The following is a 20,056-nucleotide window of genomic DNA, read 5'->3' as shown; positions in this document are numbered from 1 at the left end:
GACACTTGTGGACACTCAAAGAACATCAAATTGTGGATATCTTATTCTGCTTGCATTCAAAAAACTTGGTTCTACTAACATTTTGTGCAACACAGTTTGCAACTGCATATCTTGTGTTTGAATGTTTACAAGCTAGTTTGATCTACGCGTGCTTTGAACAATTAAATGGAAAAAATCCAAACTTAACGGATGCTACTATAATTATACAACACGAGTTTCATCTTTATCAACAATCAATTAATTAACATGTTAACCGATCAATCAATATCTTTTTTCTCTTCTTTAAGGTGATTTATGAATCAATATCTGTGTTTTTTTAAATTGTTATTGATGTATGAATTATGCACTTTCTTTTGGGAATCTACAAATCTATGCCGATACTATCGAATGTGTTTTCTCTTTTAACTCTTAACATTATAGGTATGTTTATTGCAAAAGCATAAAATACTTGACAAAAATTAAACTTGAGAAAAGTAGACAAAAAGATAACAAAATTTTAATTTGCAAAAGATGTCTAAATGATTACAAGAGTGATGTTCTTTTGTTAAGAGCAATGAATTATAAATGTTGGTTGAGCTGGAACAACTCACTTACAGTACCACCAATTATATCCACAGCAAGCAAAGAATATTACACAAAATATGTAGGAGCATGTCTCGCGAGAACCATCCCACCATGCGAAATGCTAGCGCTCCAACATCGAATCCTTCAAAATTTGAAAATGATCATAGGAGATCTCCCAAAAATTGCGAGCAGACCAACAATGTCAGGGTGCCAAAATTTAACCCATGTAGACTCAATGCCTACAACATTTAGAAGTCTTTCACCTTGTCTGCCCTTGAGAATTTTTGCAACAAAAAATGAATCTATGTAAAATCGCTTCATCATGACCTTCATAATCTTGCTATTTAACCCAAACCTGAGATGCATGTCCTCCAATGTAGATTTCATCGTCTCTTTCTCAAGAATTTTCACAAGCTGATGTAGATGGCAAGGCTTGCTAGCTTTCCTCAAAGGATGTAGGTATGACTATGGGAGGTGAGGGATGAGCAGTAGTTATCTATGCAACCCCACCCGACGACTCCATTACGGCTAAACTATTAACGATGTCATCTAGTGTTTACGGACTTTCAATGAGCCGTTACCAAAACTTAACTTCAATGTTGCTTCCCCCCAGGGCATTGAGTTCAAAGGTAGGGAAAGACTTGGGAGGCTGAAGGGAGCTGAAGTAAATCGGCTGTAGAGGAAAGGGGTGAGGTCAAGAAAAGATTGGACATGCAAAGCTCAAGAAAGAAAGGAATCACTTCTTAGAATTTGGTATTTGCTGGTGAGTGCAAAACTAAAACACAAACCTGCAAAAGAAAATTCTTTTGTCTTGTATTATGTGAGTGAAAAAGCTGTTATTTTGATTTATAAACTTGTAGAATGGTAACATTTTTATCTTTCTAAGCCCAACCAATACACCGATTGGCTGTCCACATGGAAGCCGTGATTTTCAGTTCACAAATTTTACTCTACACATCAAAATTAACACATGTTTTGCCATCAAGGCTTGAGAACACCTCCTGCAGAGATCATCTCGCTATATGGACTGACCTTGTTCACACTCTTTAAGGCCACTTCAAGGCAGCTCGATGGCTATAGTGCACTACATTTTGAAGCCCTGGTCCCTTCCTGAGCAGGGGTGAGAGTGGGCTCCAGTGTCTAAAACAAACCCCCAGCGGCCCCACACGCACAAAAGAACCGAGACCAGGTAAGTTTAGGACATTGTCAAAGCACCAACGTGTGGTTTTTATTACAAAAATCACATTGTCATGCACATATGGCGCACAACATACTTCAGAGTTTCCTGCCTGCAATGTTACATTATGTACATAATATATCACAGCAATATATGGCCAAACCATTAAGGGCTGCAACACAAGTTAACAAAAATTTACCAACCCTTACCCACATATGAAGTCCATGAAAGGTGCGCTTGAAAAATAGAGACATCAAAGATTGAAGGAATCTTTTCCAGAGTTGCAGCCAAATGGGAAAAATAAACACTCCTCAGAAACATCTATTGCCTCCCATGCTGTCATTTATCATATATACTACATGCTCCCCATCACCTTATGTCAATTTCTTCAATTTCCTTGTCTTTCAAAGCGTCCTTTGCTTTGAGTAAGATGGCCGTCTTCCACTGGTCCTGCAGAGAGAACACAAACAGCCACAGCCAGTCAGTAATGTTTAGATCAACTTTCTCGACATGCATTTACACCGCATTAAAGCATCACACATAAGTCCCATCAAGGCCAATTTCAAATGCATCACACATAAGTCCCATCAAGGGGGCTGTACGTTTTTGCCCAGCCCTTGTGAAGTACAGGCAGCAACCTGCTCGCAAAAGAGGTCGCTATAAATGGGTGCTCTGCTCAGCAGGGCGAGCCAGCTACCCAAAAACCTAGCCTGCTATTTGACAGGTCCACTGCTTAGCCTGGGTTCACATACAGGTGGACCCAAGTATGACGGCTGCCTGTGGCCACATGCTTGTGGAAGAGGTCAGCTGTGTTCAGCCGGACGTGTCTAAAGCCCCTCAATTCAATGAATCAACTACTCGAAACCTAGTCTTTTATTTGACAGGTCCACTGCTTAGGCTGGGTTCACACAGAGGCGGAATGTGGATCATGGCTACATGGCCCAGTCAAGGGGGGCTTGTTCACAACGTCTGTGCCTGCTGACATATTGAGTTCACCAAGCAAAAAATTATGTCCAGGGTGCCCAGGCCAGATGCCTAACACATCCAGTGAGCTTTTGTACCCTTCCAAAAGTAACAGATCTTCTACACTTTCTCACATGCAGTCACACATTCAGTTGTAAAGCCATTGAGAGGGTGTACCAAGCGAGTCATGCTGTCGAACTCCTTCATGGCATCCGTAAACCTTGCAACGTCCTCCTCCTCAATCGAAGCTGCCAAGTCCTGGTTCATTGTAACCAACACAACGATTCAAAAAGGTCAAGTCACCACCTTTCACATTCTACTAAAAAAAGGAGTCAAAATTAGGCACAGTTAGATCCTTACTGACAAAAGTTTGCACTCTCGACTGTTTGTAAAAGATGGGTCCAACTCCTGAGGTTTTAAACAATGTCAAATCCAAAGCACGCAAAAAAAATACTCCTCATGCAGTCGTAATCATCCCAATGATGACCAGGATTATGGCATGTTGACACACCATCAGCTCACCTGATACTTTTCAAGGGCATTTGATATAGCCACGGGATCGCATTTACACAGCTGACACAGACCCGCATTCAATAGGTAGCCTTTCACACTATATCTTGAGAGGTGGTTGTTCATAGACTGGTGAGCCACCAGCTCGAAAATCTCTATGGCCTTCTCATACCTGCAAAACGAGAGGAGATTCCCCATCATTATTTCAAAAGAGGCCAAACTAACCAATTCTTCTTTTTTTTAACATTATGATAGCATCACACCTACTGTTCAAGCACAGCTGCAAACTGGGCAACCTTCAGCTTGCATTGGTTCCCCTGACTGGTGGCCTCTTCACCCTCATAAAGTTCTGCAGATTTCTCATAGTACTCCATAGCCTCTGCAAGTTTTTCCTCCTTTTCATATGTCTCTGCAATTTCCTGAGTCGAGCACAACAGGCCCCAAAAAAAAAAATGAAACTCATCTCTGAGTAAAGAAATCAGTCTGTGCATGCAACATCTACTAGAATTGAGGGTCATCTACACCATAGAGGCTACAATGGACTGTTCAGGTGGCCTAAATCAAAAGGCCTCACACTGGGGAGAGACCACCGCATTGGTCCGAAATGGCATCCATTGTCAGCAATAAAATAATGATTTCAAGCCAATGAAAACATAAAACTCCATCCCTCGATTGAGACTGGGTCATGTACTTAGCCGTTTCCGCTACATTTTGGTAACTAATGGAAGGATCTTTTCTTTCCTTTCTTTTTTTTTCTTTTTTTTTGGGGGGGGGGGGGGGGGGGGGGCGCCGGGGGGACTCCATCACTCCAGATTCTTTGAGACCTTGCCGTACGTGCAGTGTTGGCATGACGACAATCTTAGTCAATCTACAACATGCATGGTTTAGAGGCATATATGTGTAGACATGATGTAGTTTTATGGTGAAATCTTTCCCTCTTCCTTGAGGCTCGTCTATTATCAGGAAAGCTATCTTTGCATAATGCTTCAAACAAGCAGCCCACCCAACCATTTGCGATTTGGCAGAGCGGTGGGGTTTATCAAGTGGAAAGCGGTCACAAAACCACAAGGTTTCCAGTCATGTAATCAAGAACCTTCAATGCCATTAGAGGTGTTTGACGGAGTCTTTGACATGTCCAGATTTTTCTTTTGAAGATAGCTGCGGAGTTTATTAACTGGAATACATTCCATGAGAGTTTGTCTAAAGAAAAGACCAGCCTTCAAAACCTAACATGGAGTTGGTGGAATGACAACAATCATGGTGGATGGGGAGCTGTGGTCAGAGAGATGTTATGTGTCTTCGCAATAGGAGAGATCCGATCATATTCTCATTTGCCCTTGTGTGGGAGAATTAGGGTTAGGTTAATTCATGTGGGAGACATACACGGAGAAGCAAGGGAGAGAGAGAGAGAGAGAGAGAGTTGTGGGGATAAGTCAACTCATGATATGAGTGTGTGGACTCCCCTATCACACATGTATATTGCACTAGTACACATAGTCCACTTAGTACATTAAAAGTACTAAGTGTACTATGTACTATAACTTATGGGCTTGTACACACTATAAGGGTGGGCATAACGCCTTTACCCCAACAACCTCCCACTTAAAGGCAAAGTGCCCTTAAGTAAAGGAAAAGAAAAAATCAGCATGTACATGATAATATACAAGGCCATATCAAGGCTGAAACTAGCCTCATCCAATGCCCATCAAGTGTCTGCAATGAGCAAACCGCTCCGGAGGCAAACTCTTTGTCAACAGATCAGACGGGTTGTCATCCGTGTGAATCTTAACAAGCTGAATTTGCTTGTTCTCTATCACCTCTCTGATGAAGTGATACTTCACATCCACATGCTTTGTCTTTGCATGAAAGACAGGGTTCTTTGCCAACTGGATGGCACTCTGACTATCACAATGCAACAATGGAATATCCCCTGTATAACCCAAATCAACCACTAACCGAGATAGCCATAATGCCTCCTTGCAAGCCTCTGTGGCTGCAATATACTCGGCCTCTGTAGTAGATAAGGCAGTGCACTTCTGCATCCTGGATATCCATGACACAGCACCTCCTGTGAATGTAAATACATAACCGGTAGTAGACTTCCGGTTATCTGGATGACCGGCATAATCCGAATCCGTGTAACCATGCACTAATGCATCCTGTTTGCCAAAACATATGCACATATCCTGTGTGCCCTTCAGGTATCTCATGACACCTTTCACTGCTTCCCAATGCTTCTAGAAACCACTCCCACTGCAAATGCAATGTCCGGCCTAGTAGCAACCATGGCATACATGAGACTGCCACAAGCTGAAGCATACGGAATCTTGGCCATATCAGCCCTGTCTCTATCTGACTGTGGGCTGTCCATAGCACTGAGTTTCACATATGGAGGCAAAGGAGTACTAGTCTTCTTCCCCCCGTCCATATTGAACCTCTGCAAGACTTTGCCAATGTATTCCATTTGAGACAAATACAACACATGCTGATTTCTGTCCCGAAGTATTCGCATACCCAAGATGTGATTTGCATCACCCAAATCCTTCATATCAAAGGTTTGATGCAACCTCTGCTTCAAGGTATCCATCTCCTTACGAGATTTCCCGGCAATCAACATATCATCAACATACAAGATGAGGATCAATAGACTGCCATCCAAAGCTTTCTTGGTGTACAAGCAGTGATCTATGTCACTTCTCCTGAATTTCTAGGATTTCATGAATGTATCAAATTTATGATACCATTCCCTTGGTGCCTGTTTGAGCCCATAAAGACTCTTTTTCAGCTTGCATACAAGCTTCTCCTTTCCACTCACTGCATAACCCTCTGGCTGATGCATATATATCTCCTCATGGAGATCACCGTGAAAGAAAGCAGTCTTCACATCCATCTGAATCAAGTCCAGATCATCATGAGCAACCAAAGCCAATACAGCTCTAAATGTGGTCATTTTGACCACTGGAGAGAAGATCTCATCAAAGTCCACACCATATTCCTGCTTGAAGCCCTTAGCCACTAACCTGGCTTTGTACCTTGGCTTTGCATCTGGTGCAACTTTGAGCCTGTAAACCCACTTGCATGGCAAAACCTTCTTGCCTGCAGGCAAATGCACCAACTTCCATGTTCCATTTTTGTGAAGAGAATCCATCTCTGACTTCATGGCACGCTCCCATAGAGCTTTGTCTGCCCTCTGTAAAGCCTCCTTATAACATGAGGGCTCCCCACAGTCAGTAAGCATCAAGTAGTCAACCCCTGGAACAAACCTGTCAGGGGCTCTCGAGGGTCTTGTGGACCTCCGTACCCAATGACCATCATTTGCAGGTTGCTGTCCAGCCTGCATATCACCCATTGGTGGCTCCTGTTCCATGCCATAAGGCTGAAAAATCATGCCCGGTATCTCCTCTAACTGTGGTATATCCATAGGGATATCTTCTGCCATCTCTGGCTGTCCATTTGGACCATTTTCAGCACCATTTAAGGGCTGGTTTTCCTGCTGTAATGGCTGATTTACAGCCCTTGGTTGTTGTCCATGATGTCCATCATCATCAAAGATGACTCTTCCAGGCTCCTGTTGCCTTGCAGGCTCCTTATACATGCATGTTTCATCAAAAATGAGTGAGACTTAGGATCAAGTTTGGTGCGCATTTCCCTGCGTATGTGCACGTACGCAACGCAACCAAACCCTCTCAAGTGCTTGTATGACGGAGGCTTCCCTGTCCATACTTCCTCTGGCACTTTCCCACCAATGTTGGGCATACAAGTCCTGCAATCTCTGCCACATTCCCCAAGCTGTCTTCTCTTCACGAATGCTGAAAAGTAATGAGTCTGACACAGACAACATGATAGTAGATCTTGCCAGCTCATCCATATCTTCCCACTCTTCAGCTGTAAGAGAAGCGGGCATCACACCCCTTTCTTTGATAGGCTTGTGCTGCTTTTTCTGGAGCAACACATTGTAGCACTGGGTTTGCCAAATATCATAGTTATGCGAGCCTTCAAGCTTTTTGATGTGAAGCAATGAAGAGCTCTCACCTGTGGTTGCCATAGCAATATGCAACCTTTAATGCCTGACTCCCTGCAAATGTGCAAACACTGCACCCAAGATGTGCAAACACTGCACCCAAAGCACACAAAGTGCTCACGAATGTTCTCCCAAGCTTTATCTCCCACTGCGGAAGCAAGAATGCAACTTTTCTCCCACTTTTTGTGATGAAAACACCAAAATCTGGTTGCTGCAGATTTTGGACAGCACCTTAAATGTGCTCTTTTGCCCTTCCAAAGTACTGTACAGCAGTACTAAGCGCTCACCAATGATGTACCAAACCTGTACCGGCAATTTCAGCAGCTGAATTTGAACCTTTTGATCACTCAAAACAGTGTACAGCCATGCCAAAACATGTACAAAACTGTACCAAATCTGTACCAGCATGTACAGTAGCAATAAATGCTCTCCTGGCTGTCCAAATGAGTAAAAATCAAACTTTTACAGTCACGAACACTGCATAAAACAGTCCCGAACAGAAATTGGGCAAAAGCCCCTTGACTGCAAGCTGATTTTTAAGGATTCAAGACATAAATGTCTTGCCTGCTGCTTTGCCAAGCTCAACAAGCATACAAACTTGAAAAGCCCCTTGATTTGAGATCAATTTCTGATCATACATGGTACATTGACGCACGTAAAGACATCCAGAGTGTTCACGATGCTTCCCCTGGCCACATATACATCAAATACATGAAAGCCCCTTGTTTTACAGGCACATTGAGTGCTTGTAAGGCATCAACACATTATCCACAGCATCAAATGCGATTGCCTTTAGCAAATCAACCAAATCGGCACAAAAGCCCCTTGATTTGCACTGCAATTTGCTGCAATTTGCTGCAATTTTGCCCAAATGTGCAATTTTTCACATCATACAGCATGTATGAGTGCTTAATTGCACAATTACATCAAAAGCCCCAAATTTCGACATCCAATTTCCTGCAAATTGATCCTGATTTGACCAATTTCCTGCAAATTGATCCTGATTTGATCAATTTCCTGCAAATTTATCCTGATTGTGACCAATGTCACCCAATTTTGCCAATTTTGCTCAAAAATTGAGCAATTGGGCACCTGTACCTGCTCAATTGATAATTGTACCTGCTCAATTGCAAGTCCCAAAAAAAATTTGAAGCAAAATACCTTGTAAATTTCTGAATTTCTCTGATTTGCAGGTTGATTTCTGTTGCAGGAGGGGGGTTTGCTGATGCTGATGATTATGCAGTTGCTGCTGCAATTGTGCGATGTACGGATGGCTGGGCTCTTCAGGCGTGCTCAGGTGCAAGGTGAAGGTCCGCTGCCTGGCACTGGACGAGACGAAAAAGAAGGTGATAGGCTTCCCACACGTGCTCTTGCGTAAGCTCTGCGAACCAGACTTGCTGTGAAAATCGTTCGAAGTGCTGCCATGGCCAACTAGGAGAATATCTCTCTCTTCACACTGGGCAGTAGAAGGTACGCCCAGAATGTAGTGGGGAGACTCCAAGGCCGCCCGCACGTGCAGATGACGAGTCTTCGCTCCACGCTCAGATGCCCAACGAGTCTTCGCTCCAGTGGTTTCCGCTAGATGACGTATTCGCCTATCGCTTCTTCACTCGTGTTTGCCGTTGCCTTCGCCTCTAGCCTCTTCACCGAGTAGCAGCCTGGGCAGCCACGTGGGCTGGCTGGATACCAGTTGTGTAGGCAGCTGGTTGGCCAGCCCCTTTTGTGCTGCAAGGAGCAGGGCGACAGAAATCAGCAGGGGGAGGGGGCGGCCAGCAGAGCAGAAGAGGTTCTTCGCGACGAAAATGCTTCACCAGGCAGGAGCAGGAACAACAACCAGCTCTGATACCAGTTGATGGGGAGAAACCTGTCAATTAGGGTTTAGAGTTCATTCATGGGAGACATACACAGAGAAGCAAGGGAGAGAGAGAGAGAGAGTTGTGGGGATAAGTCAACTCATGAAAAGCATGAGTGTGTGACTCCCCTATCACACATGTATATTGCACTAGTACACATAGTGCACTTAGTACATTAAAAGTACTAAGTGTACTATGTACTATAACTTATGGGCTTGTACACACTATAAGGGTGGGCATAACGCCTTTACCCCAACAACCAAGCCTCGTGTTAGGTGACCTAATTATAAGGTGAACGGCTGTCATAACAGCTTCAGACCAAAAACCATGAGGTAGTGCAGCATGTGACAACATAGAACGGACCTTCTCCTGAATGGTCCTGTTCATCCTCTCTGCTGTCCCGTTTTGTGGAGGATCATAAGGAGTAGAGAGCTCCCTCTTGATGCCTTTAGCATCACAAAAGTCCTGAAACTGTTTGGACATATACTCTCCACCATTGTCGGAACGCAAAGCCTTCAGTGTTTTGCCAGTTTGATTCTCAACAAGAGCAACAAACTTCTGAAACACTGAGAATGTATCACTCTTCAAACGAAGAGGATAAACCCACACCTTGCGTGTGGCATCATCAATAAAAGACAAAATATTTTGCCCCTCCCAAAGAAAGCTGAGGCATCTCACATACATCTGTAGGCACAAGCTCTAACTGAGCATCTTTCTGTCCAAGAGCTTTCTTGTGGGGGCACTGTAGTTGCCTACCATATATACAATGCTCACAAAACTGAAAACTTGAAAACTTTAGAGAAGGCAAGTAACCCAAACGAGACAATTGCTCCATTCCCTTGACACTCATGTGTCCCAACCGGCTATGCCACATAGAAATTTCCGGCAGCTCGGTTGCATTTACATTAGCATGGTGACAAACACCTGCATGCATGAAATAAAGAGTGTCCACCTTAGAGCCTCTGGCAACAACCAGTGAGCCCTTACTAATCTTCCACTTTCCACGACCAAATGTGGTAACATAATCAGCATCATCAAGCTGTCCAATAGAAAGTAGATTCTTCTTGATCTCAAGCACATGCCTGACATCATGGAGCATAAGCTGTGAGCCATCTGAAAACACAAGCCTCACATCACCTCTGCCAAGAATCTTGCATGCATGGTTATCACCCAAATAAACCACTCCTTCATTGCCAGCAGTATACCTGACAAACAAGTCTCTGCAACCTGTGACATGAAAGGAGGCACCTGAATCAATGATCCATGAGTGCATACCATGACCACCTGTAAGAAGTGAATGGGCATCAAGTGAAGACGTGAATAGGACCTCATCCTCCCTGTCACCTGCATGTGACACATTGATTTCTTCAATCTTGACTCCACTTTTGCCCTTTGGCTTTACATCTTTGGCTTCATCTTTCTCTTTGTCTTTGTCTTTTCCCTTTTCCTTTTGATCATTTTTCCATTTGTAGCATTGCTTTTTAATGTGTCCCTTCTTGCCACAATAATGGCATTCCAAATTCTTTTTGGAGCGAGACTTGCTCCTTTCCCGTTCTTGGCTTTTTCCCCTTTGTTGGGATCTCCCACGTGCATTCATTGCATTGGACTTTCCAACAGAGTTGTTTTTCCTGTTCATCTCTTCTTGAAGAAGAGCACCCTCAACATCTGCATATGACAGCATAGCATGCGAATTGCTAGTGGCTGTCCTGAATGTGTCCCAACTCTCTGGCAAAGTGCATAACAGAAAAGTGGCTTTGAACTCATCGTCCATTGCCAATTTTTGATTAATGACCTGGCTGACAATACCATTAAACTCATTTAGATGGGCTGTCATAGACGCCCCTTCCTTCATCTGAAGACCTATGAGTTTCTTCAACCAATACACTTTGCTTGAGGCACTTTGTTGGGCATACAAGTCCTGCAATCTCTGCCACATTCCCCAAGCTGTCTTCTCTTCACGAATGCTGAAAAGTAATGAGTCTGACACAGACAACATGATAGTAGATCTTGCCAGCTCATCCATATCTTCCCACTCTTCAGCAGTAAGAGAAGCGGGCATTACACCCCTTTCTTTGATAGGCTTGTGCTGCTTTTTCTGGAGCAACACATTGTAGCACTGGGTTTGCCAAATATCATAGTTATGCGAGCCTTCAAGCTTCTTGATGTGAAGCAATGAAGAGCTCTCACCTGTGGTTGCCATAGCAATATGCAACCTGTCAATGCCTGACTCCCTGCAAAATGTGCAAACACTGCACCAAAAGCACACAAAGTGCTCACAGTTGTTCTCCCAAGCTTTATCTCCCACTGCGGAAGCAAGAATGCAACTTTTCTCCCACTTTATGTGATGAAATCACCAAAATCTGGTTGCTGCAGATTTTGGACAGCACCTTAAATGTGCTCTATTGCCCTTCCAAAGTACTGTACAGCAGTACTAAGTGCTCACCTGTGATGTACCAAACCTGTACCGGCAAGTACAGCAGCTGAAATTGAACCTTTTGGTCACTCAAAACAATGTACAGCCATGCCAAAACTTGCACAAAGCTGTGCCAAATCTGTACCAGCAGGTACAATAGCAATAAATGCTCTCCTGGCTGTCCAAATGAGTGAAAAACAAACTTTTACAGTCCTGTACACTGCATACAACAGTCCCGAACAGAAATTGGGCAAAAGCCCCTTGACTGCAAGCTGATTTTTTGAGGATTCAAGGCTTTAATGTCTTGCCTGCTGCTTTGCCAAGCTCAACAAGCATACGAACTTGAAAAGCCCCTTGATTTAAGATCAATTTTTGATCATACATGGTACATTGACGCACATGAAGGCATCCAGAGTGTTCACGATGCTTCCCCCTGGCCACATATACATCCAGTACATAAAAGCCCCTTGATTTACAGGCACATTGAGTGCTTGTAAGGCATCAACACATTATCCACAGCATCAAATGCGATTGCCTACATGCAAATCAATCCAATCGGCACAAAAGCCCCTTGATTTGCACTGCAATTTGCTGCAATTTTGCCCAAATGTGCGATTTTTCACATCATACAACATGTATGAGTGCTTAATTGCACAATTACATCAAAAGCCCCAAATTTTGACATCCAATTTCTTGCAAATTGATCTTGATTGTGACCAATTTCCTGCAAATTGATCCTGATTGTGACCAATGCATAGTCACAAGGGAACGTCGTTCCAAGCTCTTGGAACGGGGGAGCGCGTTCCATAGAGATAGCCGTTCCCGTTCCCGTTCCAAAATGGCACCGCAGACCATGTAAGAAATATAAGTGAACTATGTATCATGTAGAACACATCTATGCATTATCATGGCCACTACTGAGATGGTTTGAGGTTCTTTCTTTACTATGCCTCTTTCCAAAGCATTTACAGATATATAAAGTACATTTATAAACACATTTATGCAATGATGTGGCGTTCCCGATTCCGTTCCCTTTTATTCAAGCTTTTCGTTCCCGTTCCAAACAGTCATCCGTTCCCCAAAACGTTCCCGTTCCCTTGTGACTATGGACCAATGTCACCCAATTTTGCCAATTTTGCTCAAAAATTGAGCACTTGGGCACCTGTACCTGCTCAATTGATTACTGTACTTGCTCAATTGCAAATCCCAAAAAAAATTGAAGCAGAATACCTTGTAATTTTTGAATTTTGTTGCAGGAAAGGAGGGTGTGCTGAATTTGGTACTGCTCTGCAGAAACCTGATGCTGTTGGAGGACTCTTCAGGCGTGCTGCAGATTCTTTGCCCTAATCAGCTACGGCTTTCACCTCTTAGAGTAGCTCCAGTTCTTTGCCTGCTCTCGATGGTTTCTCAGACGGAGGCCACAACGTCCAGTCTACGAAAGAAGTATGGCAGCCAAGCTCGTACAGAAGAGGATAACGTAGCCTTCTGCCAGCGATCTCCTCTGTATGTTAATGGTGAGGAATCTGCGGCCTCCACCCTGGTTACACTTGCTGGAGAGGCGAAGCTCGCAACAGCTGATGTCAAGGCGCCTGGAAGCAACGTCGTGACTGTCTGCAAGTCGCTGATAGCAGGAGGCGTGGCTGGTGGAGTGTCTCGTTCTGCTGTGCGCTTGTGTTCACTCCACGCTAATACGCTTTACTGCCTTCGCATACGTGTCTTACGCCTTGTGCGTTGCTTCCCTTACGGCTTCGCCGTGCTGCTAGGTGGCCTCGCGTGTTGGTTCGCTATACGAGCTCGCCTTCGCCTGCGTGTGATTCAACGCCCACCACCTAATGGATAGCACTACACGCGACGGGCCTTCCTCTCGCTCGTTGCTCACGCTGAAGAGCCAGCGCTGCCTTCGCCTAGCCTGTTGCAAGCTACTCTTGTCGTGTCCTTGCGCTTCTTCTCCTAGGTTGCTGTAGGCGCCTGACTACTCCGTCTGCCTGCACTTCACTGCCTTGCTGCAAGCCTACAACTGGCTGTTGGCTACCTTTTGCCACGACCAATTGAATGGGAGAGTCGAGCTGATTGCTACTGCACAGAGATTCGAAGGGCACCGGCTCTGATACCAGTTGTGTGGGAGAATTAGGGTTAGGTTAATTCATGTGGGAGACATACACGGAGAAGCAAGGGAGAGAGAGAGAGAGAGAGAGAGAGAGAGAGAGAGAGTTGTGGGGATAAGTCAACTCATGATATGAGTGTGTGACTCCCCTATCACACATGTATATTGCACTAGTACACATAGTGCACTTAGTACATTAAAAGTACTAAGTGTACTATGTACTATAACTTATGGGCTTGTACACACTATAAGGGTGGGCATAACGCCTTTACCCCAACAGCCCTCACATGAAACAAAAGGTGCAATAAGAGAGATCCGATGCAAAGCGTTTCACAAACATTTCATACCTCTCCCAGATGTTGCATAAACATTTCATACAAAGAGAGAACCACCGTCCATGATGTGTCATGGTTCTCACATCAAGATCAGAATAGATGGCGGCAGGCCGGCATATGTGCCCAGCGTGCATTCTATAGCCGCTAGTACCCCTAGAGGCACACACATCCGCATGGGCCTTCCACGGTAGTGGCATTCTAAGGCACGTCCCCACTCTGCCTACCAGCCCTCCAACAAAAGACAAGCTTGGGGGAGTTGAAGATAGTGTGTGTGTGTGTGTGTGTGTGTGTGTGTGTGTGTGTGTGTGTGTGTAACCTAGCATTTTGACTAAAAAAAAGTGTGGAGAGAGAGAGAGAGAGAGAGAGTGTGTGTGTGTGTAGGTACGGAAAGCATGGTACCAGTATGGTACATATTGAAAGTACCAAACGGCAAACGGATGAATATGAGTACGGAATGCTACTATCACACACACACACACACACACACACACACACAGTCACTCAAGCTCACTCTCAAGCTCTCACGACCACTTCCCTCACTTCTTCAACTCAGCAGAGTCGTTCTTCCACCTCTAAAGACACCAAGGCGTATACTTGTGGTGCACCAAAGACCTGCCAAAGCGACCAGTAGAGGTGATCCAGAGCACCAAAACCACACTCTTCCAGAGGAGAGACCTGGACCCTCTACCATTGTTGAGGAGATACCGAGTACTGATGTACTAGGTGTTGATAGAAATCTCCTCATAGATGGAGACTACCCATCATTCTCATCTTCAGGATGATGATGAGTGAGTGGTGACTCATGAGATTTGATTTATTAGCCAATGGCCTTGTGATGACTAGTTGCTCTTACTAGTTAGCAGTTAGCATAATAGTATTTATTTTAGTAAACGTCAATAGCCATATGGCCGGCACAAAATAATACGACATCATACATGTTTGATCATAAATCATGAAAGTACAAGGCTAGGCGCTAGTAGCTACAAGTTGAATATGTGACTAGTCAGTGGTTACTGTACAAGGATTTCAGACTCAACAAGACTTCATGTTGTATGCCCGCAACCCATTTGACATTTATAGAGCATAGTATTTAAATTTCAATTGTTTTTTGTGCGATTTTGTGTACCAATGTTACTAAATTATGAATGGTTTATAATATATATATTTTATTATATATACATTATTTTAAAAAGTGAACGCACTTAAAGTACTTATCCTAATAGGTATCCAAGTAAGCTCCTCACACTCTTTCATCTCACGAAAATGATTTCGGATGAAAAGAGACTTGCAGAGGAGGATTACTAGCTGCCGCTTGGGGAGCCTGGAAGCGTAGCTCCGCAAACTATCTCTGCAAATCAAGAACAGTGGAGTACTTAGTATCCACAAGAGATGCAAGAGGTTGAGGTGCAGGTGAAGGCTGCCCAAAAGGTAGAGGTTGCACATACCTCATACACCTGCTTTTTTTGAGATGGGCGTGTATCTCTAGTGCGCCCATGCCTATAGCCACCTTCAGCCCTTTATCCGCCTCACATTGGGTCTCCTACTGTATGGCCAGCTATAGAAGGACCATCACAAACATGTGCACAAGGCCAACAAAACCCTTCAGCAGTTCTGAAGCATATTCTGGCATGCACTACAGTTCACACACCTCTCTCTTTCTTCCACACGCTCCTCTCCCATGAAACGGACGTCCGGCATGTGCTAGGGTTTACCCTTCCTACAGTCTATTACTGTTCGCATCCACATACACAAAAAGCATCCAGTAAAGTCCCAAAAAGCAAAAACTCCCATCCACACCCAAAAGCGCATAGGATTCAGCCCTCTGCAAAACTCAACCAGCTCTCCGTATGACTCAACAAACAGTTCCAAAACCTCTTATGCATGAAAACAACCAAGGCCTAGGGTTTCACCCACAAACACACGCATACAAGGGCCAGTCAAGGACCATGCAAAACTGACATAGCAAAAAGCTCCTGCTTTTTCCATATATACACAACAGCACAAAGACTGTAGTCACGTATATCTAACCGTATGACATTGCTCCGTCTTCCGCCTGAAGTGTCCAATATCACTAGGCCTTGGTAGACAAAAAGCAGCCCACAGACTCAAATTCGGAAGAAACCCGGCGATGGATTTCCTCCTCTCCTCCTTTCGGAATTTACAACACTTAATTCCAGCAGGTTTGGCTTTGATACCAATGTAAAGCCCCCAGGCTAATAGACCCTACAAATAAGCAAAACATGGAAACACGGACACTAGCATCTAAATCATCGCCCAACCTTAGAGCCGTTGAATCTCACCCTTGAGCGCAGGGGGGAAGGTAGCATCCGAGACACGGCTCCACATGCAAAATCCTTGGCGTCTCATACCAAAAGTACACCCATCGGATGTAAGCCCAGAATAGTCTCAAGGCCTCGAGTCCACGTCTAAGGAGCTCTCCCTCAAACTGACTCATAAAGTCACTTATATGGGCCTCCTTTAAACCAGGGACCAATTAGCCAAATATAGCACGTGTCTCGTAAAAGCTACTAACCCCCACTTAAGATGCCTAACCCCAGACAGAGGTTAACCTAATAACCTGACGGTGTTAACCTTGATTAGCCTTGGGACATAACAGTTATCTTTGATAACAAAATGCTGTATATTTATGTGGGTTGTGGGCTGGTTGGCCTGCAATAAACTGACCAAAATAACCATATAATAAAGGTCCAACTCTCACATGTGGGCGCCTGGCAACTTGCAGGCCCAAACCTGCCCTTGTACCTGCAGGTGGGTTACATTTACAATCTTGCTTCTTTGAGTTTTGTACGCAGTTCCATTCTTAAGAGATCTAGCAAGTTTCTTTGTAAATTTGTAGGCTTGATTTGAAACACTCTGCGCCTTTTGCTGTTGATTTCTCTTCCTCTCTCCTCTTCTTTGTGTATTCTCGATTACAAATTCAAATTCCTTGCTGCAGGAGGTAACTAGCAATCAAATCCTTTTCTTGTAAGTTAGCCCTAAAGCAAATACTTTGCCTTGAGAGGGCCGAGCTGGACAATTGGGACCCGTGCTGGTATCCCTCATGTGGGTGACTCATCATAAATATTACAATTCAATGGCATTAAAACATTGATTGAAAGTAAACACTTCTGCCAGAGTACCTGATGCATGACCAAGGTAGACATGAGGATATACAGGAGGTACCCATGACTTGTGCACATACATGAGACTTCTTGTGGCACCATGTGCATCTATGATCGTGTTTCCATTCCAAATCCTCCTCAAACTTAATTCTGGTAGTCAGAAAAAAGAACAAACCTTGTAATACTTTGCAGCCATTGATAATCTTCCAATTTCCATGAACAACTGAACTGCCAGGTTCAAATGTCTCACTGCTTCTGCTCAAAGGAACAAATAAGCATCCCTCAAACTCAATTATCAACACATAACTTTGAAGAGAACTTCTTTAAAGGGTCATCGATGGTAGGATCAAGCTTCTAAACAAGAACCCTTACCTTCGGAGTCGAACTTTTTGTAGCAATTAGCAGCATCAACATACGCAGAGGCAGCTTCATGCTTGCTTTCAAGCTGTGGTGTATACCGATCAATTAGATCTTCAGCTTCAAACGGTTTACAAGTTGAACAAACCTTTCCTACACCTAATCATATGATTCTTAGCAATGTTTTGGTAGCAGGTGCAACTGTACATTTCCACTCCACACACCCATAAGGCATATGGAATATGGTTACTGAGCCCATGCTTGCAAGCCACCCAGCATGCAAGTGACTGACATACTTCTTGCTAATGGGTTTGTTTGCAGTCAGAAGATGTGTATCATCCAGAAACACCCAAAAAAAATCCATGATCAAGTACCAGTCATATTGATAGAGTGTAGAGCAGGATGTGTCCTGAGCCCTATACCTTTACGTGGCAATTTGCAAGCTTAATATACACATTTGCTGCTTTAACCCCTGAAATAAACATCATAATTATGTTTAGGATGTCCAACGATCGTAAGCGTGATAATGTTAAACCATAACAATTACCCTTTGAACTCCAGAACCACATAACCAAATGCTTGCATGCACACATATACACACCCCCTAAATGCTTAACCTTGAGACACCCTTTAAACTCCATAACACACACACACACACACACACACACACACACACACACACACACACAAATACATACATACATAGAGACGAGTATGATAGACCTGAAATCTTAAGCTTCATCGAGGATTGACTCACCCTAGAACTAAACCCTAGTGCATACTATCATCCAATTATTTGATTGTTGGAAATAAAAAATAAAGCACCCCATTCGGCCTTGTCACAGCGGCATAGCTTGTCTACTGAAAACCCTAGATTGCGATGCCAGAACCCTAGACACTCTGTTACATTCTTGCCATGTTTTTCTCTCTGCAAACCCTCTCGGAAAACCCTAATAGTTTGCAAACCCTAGATTTTCTTGATCGCATAAACAGGGATTGCATCGCAGATGTGAAGGAAAGGGTACATACAGGATTTGGCGAGTTTGTAGCAGTTGCCAGCTTTCTCGAAGAGCTCGGCGGCGTCGTCGTACTTGGAACCGAAGATCCCCCACGCCTGGAGCTTCTTCTCTGCCTTCTTCTCCAGATCGTCCCCTTTTGCTTCCTGATCGGTCATCACCGCGTGCAGACAGAGAGCTTCAAACTTCAAACGATTTTGTGAAAGAAGGCGACAGAATCCTGAAGGATGTGACCGAAATGCAATCTTCTTTTTCTCTTTTAAGCTAGGCTCGAATTTGAAAATTCAGTCACACTTTTTAAGCTAGGCTCGAATTTGAAAATTCAGTCACACTTTTAGGGCTTGAACCCATGACCTTGGGACTCTCAAGCAACACCTCTATCCACTCCAATAACTCCGCAATCTTCTGTTGCTTGAAGCTTGAAATTTTGGATTGGTCATTTTTAATGTTGTCTACTTCACGATTAGAAAAGGGGCTATTTTAAGAACATGTACCTGAATTTCACCTCTTAGATAAAGGCCTTCAGGTTATCATTTTCACCCAAAAAAAATTTTATGATCACTTGCAAGAATGTGAGCATACTATTTCCAAGAGATGCAAAAAAAAAACAACATGATATAACCATCAAAATCAATTGCCTCCATAATAATGTCACAAAAAGAAAGAAGTATTATTTCAGTAAAAGGCCAATATATATTAGAATAGATTTTCAGTTATTCGGATTGGGATTGTTGGGAGAGTAAGACCCTTCAATAATAAATTGCATCAAAAATGATAGAGTAGAGACAAAATCACGATATTGGGTCAAATTTGCCCCCACGCTTCCCCTTAGTGTATTTTAAGTATATTAACTTGAAATAACTTGCGGGGCTCAAGATAGCTTCCCTTTTACAAATATGCCGATCTCAAGCAAAAATAACTTGCTATAGTGTAGGACCTTAACAAGTTTAGAATAGTGCTATTAGTTGCTTTAGTTTGTTCATTACTCTCGGGATGAAAAACAGATGTGAAATCAATTTTAGATCCGAGATTAGGAAATAAAGCAATCCTAAAATGATTACAAAATCTGGAATCTCGATCAGATACAATAACTTTAGGCAAACCATGATATGTAAAAACATGCTTAATGAAAAGATATGCAACTTGTGAAGCACGCAAAGTCTTCTTGCATAGAATAAAATATGCTTCCTTATTACTAAATCTATGAACAATAGTCCAAAGCATATCATTTCATGTGTAGAAGTAACACGTAAACCAGTAATAAAAACCATAGCAATTTCTTCCCAAGGGCCATTAGAAATAAGCAATAGCATGAATAAGCCATGTTGTTTCCCATGATCCGCTTAACTCTTTGACAAACAAGACTTTAAAAAATAAATTTGGAAACATCATTCATTACATTAGTCCAATATAAATCATCTATTACTATTTTTAAATTAGTAAGTATACTTCGATGACCTATGTAAGGAGGATTATACAATTCTTCTAAGAACAGTTGTTTAAATGAAAGAGTAATGCATAAACACTTTTCAAAGAAAAGAAATCTTTCATTGTGTAGGAATAATTATTAACATGTAATTAATGATTAGAGTGCATCTTTAACCATGCATCATGAAAATCA

The 20,056-nt window shown here is 43.2% G+C and overlaps 1 protein-coding gene across 3 annotated transcripts; it reads right to left on the bottom strand.

Moving 5' to 3' along the window:
* Window positions 1-480: 480 nt before the first annotated feature.
* On the bottom strand, window positions 481-18,747 carry LOC147613826 (alpha-soluble NSF attachment protein 2-like). Of its 3 annotated transcripts, XR_015263272.1 has the most exons (10): window positions 18,449-18,741; window positions 17,842-17,891; window positions 17,435-17,507; window positions 17,238-17,317; window positions 3,482-3,633; window positions 3,227-3,386; window positions 3,065-3,112; window positions 2,882-2,962; window positions 2,030-2,191; window positions 481-1,166 (listed from the first exon to the last, which is right to left on the bottom strand). XR_015263272.1 is itself a non-coding variant. In XM_086781790.1 (9 exons), exons 1-9 carry the CDS (start codon window positions 18,591-18,593, stop codon window positions 2,111-2,113), a joined length of 870 nt encoding a protein of 289 aa, XP_086637916.1. In that variant the 5' UTR covers window positions 18,594-18,740; the 3' UTR covers window positions 1,776-2,110. The 3 variants fall into 3 exon arrangements, 2 of the variants coding, with proteins under 2 accessions (XP_086637916.1, XP_086637917.1); XM_086781790.1 differs by lacking the exon at window positions 481-1,166 and having other exon boundaries at window positions 1,776-2,191; window positions 18,449-18,740; XM_086781791.1 differs by lacking the exons at window positions 481-1,166; window positions 3,065-3,112 and having other exon boundaries at window positions 1,776-2,191; window positions 18,449-18,747.
* Window positions 18,748-20,056: the final 1,309 nt, after the last annotated feature.

Source organism: Cibotium barometz, chromosome 43 (assembly GCF_041138505.1).
Source record: "Cibotium barometz isolate CiBa-2024 chromosome 43, ASM4113850v1, whole genome shotgun sequence".
Taxonomy (NCBI): Eukaryota; Viridiplantae; Streptophyta; class Polypodiopsida; order Cyatheales; family Cibotiaceae; genus Cibotium; species Cibotium barometz.
This window is presented reverse-complemented; position numbering and strand designations above follow the sequence as displayed.

Excerpts from the sequence above, each read along its gene's own strand:
- LOC147613826 (XM_086781790.1), bottom strand. The coding sequence starts at position 18,593 with ATGACCGATCAGGAAGCAAAAGGGGACGATCTGGAGAAGAAGGCAGAG. Across the intron at positions 17,318-17,434 it reads CAAAAAGTTCGACTCCGAAG|AAGCAGTGAGACATTTGAAC; the intron begins GTAAGGGTTCTT and ends TCCTTTGAGCAG. Across the intron at positions 2,963-3,064 it reads GAGAGTGCAAACTTTTGTCA|GACTTGGCAGCTTCGATTGA; the intron begins GTAAGGATCTAA and ends ACAATGAACCAG.